Source organism: Salminus brasiliensis, chromosome 18, assembly GCF_030463535.1.
Source record: "Salminus brasiliensis chromosome 18, fSalBra1.hap2, whole genome shotgun sequence".
Classification (NCBI taxonomy): Eukaryota; Metazoa; Chordata; class Actinopteri; order Characiformes; family Bryconidae; genus Salminus; species Salminus brasiliensis.
The window spans coordinates 3,026,004-3,034,907 of record NC_132895.1 but is presented as its reverse complement, the minus strand read 5'-3'; the positions used below and the strand labels follow the sequence as shown (position 1 = coordinate 3,034,907).

At 42.7% G+C, this 8,904-nt stretch overlaps 1 protein-coding gene across 2 annotated transcripts in view; it reads left to right on the top strand.

Annotated features, from left to right (window-relative positions):
* Nucleotides 1-8,904, top strand: part of cert1b (ceramide transporter 1b) — a 64,335-nt gene that overhangs the window by 28,879 nt on the left and 26,552 nt on the right. For both annotated transcript variants that reach the window (XM_072661561.1, XM_072661560.1), the window contains exon 3: nucleotides 1,688-1,804. In XM_072661561.1, coding sequence (XP_072517662.1) covers nucleotides 1,688-1,804 — 117 coding nt within the window. The remainder of the gene's footprint in view (nucleotides 1-1,687; nucleotides 1,805-8,904) is intronic.

Genomic DNA, 8,904 nt, shown 5'->3' with positions numbered 1-8,904 from the left:
TGTCTTATATATACCTGCGTATATCTATATCTCCCTATCTGTCTGTCTATTGATCGATCTGTCTGTCTCTCTCTCTATCTCTGTCTGAATGACTGTCTGTCTGAAATCTGTCTGTCTTTCTCTTGTTCTCGTCAGTGCTGTACTTTAAATGACTTTATAATGACGAATTTCTAATAAATAAATAAATAAATAAATGCAGAGTGGCGCAGAGAGAGAACATTGCAAATGTAATTTCTTGTTTTTGTGCAGATATTAAGGACAGTGAGGAGATTGCTTACAAACACACACACACACACACACACACACCACATACTTTCTCTTTCTTTTTTTTTTTTTTTTTTTCCTCTTTTTTCAGGGTATTAAATCCAGCCTCATCTCCTGTGGGTTTCTGCAGTGTCCCCCGTTGTGTCCTCGTCTGCCCTTTAGCCATGGCTCTTCGTGTGTGTGTGTGTGTGTGTGTGTGTGTGTGTGTGTGTGTGTGTCTGATTTACCACCGCTGTCCCCCTCTCTGAAACACCCAGGCGTCCTCCTGTAAGTGAGTGTGTGTTAGTATTGGATAGTTCGTGTAGTCGTTCAGCCGCACACACAGCAGCACGTAGTCAGAGGGGCGAGGGTGGGCCGTGGGGTCTCCTTATCTGTTGGTATCAGAGTGTGGTGGTGTGATGTTGCGGCCACTGTGAGCTGTTGGTACATGAACAGGGGTGGGCTGCCAGGGTGGGCTCACACTCAGGCAGGGTGTGTTCTGATTGGCTTTAGCACACGCTGAGAAACACACTGATTTATACAGACAGAGACCGAGCAGATGTATGATGGATAGAAAAGGTTGTGGATGTTAAAGTACTGAAGGTACACACACACACACACACACACACACACACACACACACACTGTGAGAGAGAACATTTACAATTCTCATCTGGATCTCATCAGTCTAGTGTCTGACAATGCCACCATCTGGCATTAATATTGCTTGTTTATGTACACACACACACACACACACACACACACACACACACACACACACACACACACGTACACACACACACATACACACACGTACACACACAGAACTAGTTTACATTTCTACACTGGCTTTGTGTTTGTATATATATGTCCAAATGTTTGTGGACACCCCTTCTAGTTATACAGCTACTTTTAAATTGCACCCATTGCTGACACACATGTGCAAATGCACACCCACACACAGCTTGTCTAGACCCTGCAGAGAAATACTGCCAATAGATTAGGAATATGATGAGCCTATCGGCACCATGCTGCCTAATGCCAGGCGTGGGCTAGTAGAGGGGTATAAAGCTGATTTCAGAAGAAACAGTGAATGAGCATGTGTCCAAATACTTTTGTCTTTTACTGACATTACTTTTTTTTCAGACTGTTACACCTTCGTTCTTAAGTTTTAACAGTATGCCCAGCCACCCTCCACCTCTGAAAGAAAAGCATCCCCACAACACAATGCCGCCACCACCATACTTCTCTAATTAATAAATTAATTTATTTATTTATTTGTTTATTTATTAGGTTCACAATAAACAAACTTTTCAACATGACACATATCTGATCTTCATCTGAACAGATCACTCTCCTAAACGGATGCACCTTGAACTACTTTAAACCCCTAACAATCAATCAATCAATCAATCAATCAACCAATCTCTATCTCTCTCCACAGCCCCATGAGTTTGACGAGTGTAGGCTGGACATCAGTGTTAATGACAGCGTGTGGTACCTGAGGGCTATGGACCCTGAGCACCGTAACCAGTGGATCGACTCCATCGAGCAACACAGGGTGAGTTTCACAGTTTAACATCACTACACATACACCAATCAGCCATAACATTAGTACCACCTACCTAATATTGGGTAGGTCCACAGCAGTTCTCACCATCTGAGACATGGACTCCACAAGACCTCTGAAGGTGTCCTGCTGTGGTATCAGATCCTTTAGGTCCTGTAAGGTGTTAGCTGGATGGTTACCTGAGCATCAGTGAGTCTCGTGTGCCCCTGACCCTGTCGCAGGTTCACCAGCTTTCGGTAGGTGCTGACCACTGCATACCGGCAACACCCCTCAAGACCTGCCTGATGTTTGTTTTTTGGATGCTGGAACCAGATAATCAGTGATATTCACTTTACCTGTCAGTGGTTTTAATATTATGGCTGATTAGTGTACATGTTTTTAATATTATTTAATATATATATATATCAAACGGATCATTAGATTAAAACAGCTGCTGATTAGCTTTATCCCTCTTCAGTTATCGGTCAGTCTGCTGGTCTTTCTCAGTCATGTGGTTTGTGTTCAAATCCCGTTTTAATGAACTGCTGAGATGTTCCAAGTGATTTGGAAACGGGTCAGTGATGGGTTTCGGCTGGTTCCTGGCCGTTTCCCACAGGATCTTGAGCAATTATGTCATTTCCGAAAGTCTTTGTTTTTGAAGTACTGATATGAGGTCATTGTCCCCACGCCGTAGAGCAACAGACTAACTGCCACTGCGAATTGTGCCACCATTCCTCTGACCATCACTACTGTGATCATATTGGGTTGCACTATATTATGATTATTATATTATAAGATTATGTTGCACACCTGAGCAGTACAACAGTCTTATTTGGTGGTTCAGAGACTTTTATCAATCATTTATTAATAGTTCTGATCAGAGGAGGACGGGTCGGGTCCGCCTTCTGATTCTAGGTTCCTCCCAAGGTTTCTTCCTCCAGCTCTGAGGGAGTTCCTCCTGGCCACTGTGGTCTTTGGCTGCTCACTGGGGGTCTTCTTATGTCTTTGATTTCTTGTCTTTTTACTCACTTCTGATTCTGTAAAGCTGCTTTGTGACGACGGCAGTTATAAAAAGCCATACCAATACAAATTACAATGTAATGTGATCAAATTATACATTTTAATTTATACTATTTTAATCTAAACAACTAAATTGTAGTAATAAAAAGTAAATATTCTAAAAATTTTAATTCTGGGATTGCAGTGAGTTTAAAGCACAGTGATGCTGTGCATTACCACCAAAGCTATGGCTGATACTAATGAAACCATGAGAACCAACTCGGTGTACTGGTCAGGCCCAATACAGCCCTAGTTCTGCATGTAGTTCTGATGTATTATCTTTATAATTATATATGAGATTAAAAACAATATATTTAGTATTTTCTTTTACAGACAATCTATATATAATCTATAATCATAATCACTCAAGTTCACTTCGTCCTCCAGTACATAGACTACAGCTACTGTCATGGACACACAAGCAAGTGTAAGGATCTGAGACCCTTTGCCTGTAGCCAGACTATGGCTACTAGATGGTCAGAACATCACCAGAGAAAATCAGGCAGGGTGTTTTCTGGTAAGCAGTGGTCAGTACCCGCCAAAAGTGCTCCAAGGAAGGCCAACCGGTTACTCACTGGCTCTCATGGAGGTCCCGCCTCGCTACTTAGGATCTGCTGCTAATATCCTGGTGCCAGACACCACAGCAGAACACCTTCAGAGATCTTGTGTGGGTCCATGCCTCGACAGGTCAGGGCTGATTTGACCTACTGTTTCATAATAATACAAATATGTCCATGATATTTCTATTATGATTTTTTTATCGTTGATTTAATTAAGGCCTTTAAGTAGTTTTTGAGTGTACAGGGAAAGGCTGCTCCCAGCTGGATGCACAGGAGAGGCCCAGGAAGCAGAGCTGAGAGCCTGGCTTAATTAGAGACTCGTCTGGGGTCCTGTCCGAGCCATCTGCCTTCAGACAGAGCAACCCTGACCGGAGTGTTGTCACGGAGCGCATGTAGCCGATGGGCATCGAGAAGGTTCAGAGAGGGAGGAAATGTGTGTATTTAAGGAATTCAGAGATCACAGTACAGTGAAAAATATTTATAATATGATAACTTGGGCTGATTTTCGTTATGGTTGGGAATGGCCACTGGACAAATACGGTGGTTTGTCCAGTTTCTCAGTGCACAGCAGCTGCAGAGCAGCAAACACTGAAGTTCTTAGCCCCCTAAAAGATCTGCCTGATGTTTTGGAGATGTTCTGACCCATATCAAATAAGACGTCCGACATACTGGCTCATTCACATCGATGGGGGCTCCTCGCAATGGACCGTATCGAGGTCAGCAAAAATGATTGAGGTCATCTCTTTATATTGTGCCCAACGTAATTATCATGGCAGGCCTGGTTACAATACCACTGTTGGACTAGCAGTGGTCAGATACCATACCAAATAGCCATACTATAGCAAATAAAAGAAAGCACTTCACTGTCAACATCATCGCTTATTAAAATCAAATATTTAAAATACATTTTGCCGTTTATTTACGTTGTTTAGCAATATTAAACTCATTTCTGCAAATTCCGACAAAATACAACATGATCCTAGCGCCACTTATTTAAATTACTTAATAAAATGTTGGAATATTGAAAGATTTTCCAACATTATCCAGCTCCAATCACATTCGGTAGGCTTAGCTAAGTGGGACTAGCTTGTATTCCTACTGTCTCTCTCTTTTACTCAAATACCTTTATATTTACCTATATATATATATATATATAATATATATATATATATAAACTAATAGTGAATGATAGTGGTTGGTATGGCACAGCAGGTAATACCTCTACCTGTCTGTGAGCGATCGCACCATGTGGGAAACTGGGGTTCGTTTCCCGATCTGGGCGACTATGCTGCACTACACCAATAAGAGTCCTTGGGCAAGACTCAACGCTACACTCTATAATGCTATGTATATAATGCCGTGTATATAAGCGTGGATGTATCTCTGGACATCAGCCAAAATATCAGACTCGCTATTGCACATCCAGGCAGGTCCTTACAGAAGCTAAACAGCTGAAAGTGAACTGAATGCTCTATATGGGTGTTAAATAGGACTGTGTATTGGTAAGGACCTGGCGATGCGATACGCATCATTATATAGGGGTTATGATTTATTATATTGTGGTGATTTTCTTTTAATTTGTTTATTTATTTTAATCAAATTTTAGGAAAACTGTCAACTGATTGTCATACTATCAATCATCTGCATAAAAAAAGTAAAAGAAGTTGATGGTGAGATTAGAACAGAACATTTACATTATACAGTTAATCAATAGTAATTACTGTTAATAACATACTGAATTGAAGTGTTGTGAAACATGTAATTATATTTATTTATATGTGTGTGTGTGTGTGTGTGTATGTATGTATGTATGTGTATGTATATATATATATATATATATATATATATATATATATATATATATATATATATATATATATACACACACATATATATATATATATATATATATATATATATATATATATATATATATATATATATATATATATATATATATACTTTTTTTCCCCCCTTACACCCCTAATATTCAGGAGGGCCAACAAAGATCAATCATAGTCCCTCTACTGTTTATCCCACACACATATATATACACACACACACACACACACACACACACTCAGTTAGGCAGCCAATCAGTGGTACAGACACTGGTTATGAATACGCTTGTAAAATGTACACAGAACACACACACACAGCGAGGCAGCTGTACAGTCACATGGATGCACACACCCGTAAGAATGTGAGGAGTGGGGGATTGAGGGAGGGAGAGCGAGATTTCATAGTTAGAGGGAGGGAGTGAAGAAGTAGAGGACTGTGGGGGTTAAAGGAGAGAGGAGTTACTCATGAACACACACGCTATGAACCACTTCACATACACAATAGACGGGTATAGAGAAGGAAATAAGGTAGGTGTGTGTTTGTGAGCAAGCGAGCGAGCGGGATGGTTTAGTGTGTTACTGGGGACACACCCTACTACAGACATGTGGGGCTCATTTCTGGTTTTCGACAGCAGGGGAAACCCTACACTACACACACACACACACACACACACACACACACACACACACACACACACACACACACACACACACACACACACACCCCTATTGTTTATTCCAGCCTTCTGTCCAACTGTCCAATCCGAAGGGTGACCCCTGTTTGTCACTCTCTCTGGGCTGTAGAGGCTGAGTTACACACACACACACACACACACTGAGAAAGAGAGAGAGAGAGAGAGACACACACACACACACACTCACCTTCATGAGAGAGATTTTGGAAGTCTCTCAAGGACAGTCTCCCTCGCATTGAGCTGTGGAGCAGTGGGAGAGCTGTGTTCTCTGGAATGATGGGTGGTGGAGCTCCATCCAGTACTTTTGGGATGAGGTGGGGTGGCAATCATCATCCAATGTCATGACCTTATTGATGCTCTAAATACAATCAAATTCTCACAGCAATGCTCCTCCAAAATTTAGTAGAAAGTCGTCTTCCCAAGTGTCCCAATACTTTTGTCCAAATATTTCCTCCCTCACACCTAAATAAATAGTGTTGTTTAAGTTTGTGCTTGGTCAGGCCACTGAGCACTGCAGGAGGGACGGTCATGTGACTAGAAGTCCATGCACCTCTGCTATGCGGCATGGAGCGGAATCATGCCGGAAGTAGCTGGTAGAAGGTGGTCAACTGTGGTCATGAAGAGATGGGTTCTCATGGTCAGCAGCAGTGCGCCGGCTGTGGCAAGAAATAATTCCCACAGCATTACGCCACCACCTCCACCAGCCTGGACAGGTCACACAGGACAGGTCGGGTCCATGGATTAATCATTCTGACCCCAGCACCTCTGTTCCTCATCAGAAATCCAGACCCATCAGACCAGGCTACGCTTCTCTTCTCCAGTCTTCAGCTGTGTGTCCAGTGCTGGTGAGCCTGTTCTGAGCCACTGCAGCCTCAGCTTTCTGTTCTTGGCTGACAGAAGTGGCCTTCTGAACCTGACGTGGTCTTCTGCCATTGTAGCTCGGTATCCTCCTCATCAAGGTTGGAGGTGATGGTGATGGTGGTGTTCATTCTGAGAGGCTTTTCTGCTCTTCACAACTGGACAGAGTGGCAGCTCCGAAATGACCAGTCTGACCATTCTCAGTGGGGATTTTCCTTATTCCACCATTCTGAGGAACGCTGGAGATCAGCTGATCTAGAAATAAGCAGACCGGTACGGTTTTGCCAGACTTAAAATGATGGTTGATGTTGATGTGAACATCTCACCTGAAGCTGCTGGCCCACTTCTGCAGTTTCCGAAGTTCAGCAACCTGTTTTTTCCTCTGGTTTTCCTGCAAAGTCTGGATGTTTTTCTTCAGAAAAATGTACGAACACGTTAAAAAAAGCATGTATCAGTTTAATCTGGTGCAGTATGTGCCGCCAAGCCAAATTTCTTGGAGGGTGTATGTGTGTGTGTGTGATCGAGCGAGAGGAGATTTACAGACCTTCTGCACTCGCTCTGAAGTAAATGGAAGATTTCACCTTTTATACTTGTGAGGCATCGCTCCTATAAAGCGCCTGGCCTTCAGACCGTTCACTGCAGTTCCACAGTGTCAGCGAAACCGCTCAGTAATACAGCACTGACCCTCTCCACCCCGCTGTCCAGATGGATGGGGTGTGTGTGTGTGTGTGTGTGTGTGTGTGTGTGTGTGTGTGTGTGTGTGTGTGTGTGTGTGTGTGTGTGTGTTTGTTTTTAGATGTATTCAGAAATGTCCCGACATTAAGATCAGAGAAAATCAGGGCTGGCCTGATCTGTCTGAGGCTGGAAAAGAAAGAGGGGGGGGGGGGGGGGGGGGGGTGTACATTTTTTCACACAGGAAATGTATCACCTGCCTTATATTGACTAGATCCCCGTCATGCTGCCAAAACAGCTCTGACCCATCAAGGCATGCACTCTGCAGGACCTCTGAAGGTGTCCTGTAGTATCTAGAACATTAGGACGTTAGCTTCTAAGGCGTGAGGTGAGGCCTCCATGAGCCCATGATCCGAGGTTGTTCCAAGGCTGCCCGTCGTTGGTCCTTGGAACTCTCCACAACACCTGCCTGATGTTTTGGAGAAGCTCTCATACATGGGACGTATTGTGCCCGAGTTTTAGGGACATGAAACTAGACCTGTAGGTAGTAGTCCGTCCTGCTACCCAGGCCCACGGGGCGAGCCGGATTGACGTGGTGGTTTCACGATGTCGAAGCGTGTTGAGGTCCAGATCTCCTGCACAGGATGTCATAGAGAGACTTTTGCTTTCCTGTAGATTATTTAGCTCATACTAAACTAAGCTGCTGTTTGGACTGTGTAGCTCCGCCCACTACGATTTTGAGAATTGGCATTTTCGGCAAACATGCTTATATTTTAGTCTATGTTTTGCCTGATTTGCACAAAATCTGACTTTGTGAGATTCACAAGAGTCTCAAAAGTCTCTGATCATAGTTTTGAAACAAAATTGAAATTTCAACACCAGTCACCAAATGCCAATCAAAAACATGGGCGGAGCTCATACTCATGCTCAAACCAATGAGACAGTGAATGTATATATATTGTGTGTGTGAGTGTATATGTGTGATATATATATATAATATTATTGTTATTATTATTATTTTTATTTATTATAATTATTTTTTTGGGGGGGGGGGGGGTAATTTAGAGCATTTCTATTGGTCCATTCATCCATATTCATTTAGAGAGCATGGATCATCTTAACAGTGTCAGGGCTGGTTTTCCAGGCAGGGATTAAGCCTAGTTGAGGACGACAGAGCCTTCTGAATGGTGATTCTCCATTGTAAGTTCAGTTTAGTCTAGGACTAGGCTTAAACAGCCCATAAAGAAATGCGAGTCTGAAAATGGGGGTTTTGAGTGAGGGTGGGGTCAATTTTTTTATTGATTCAGGGATTAGCCTGGACTTCAGGTATTTAGCCTGATCCACCTCCCGTCCAGTTAGTTTACATAAATGTGACGCACACATTCAGAAGATAATAAAGAAGTCTAAGCATCTTCAGTCTAGGTAAT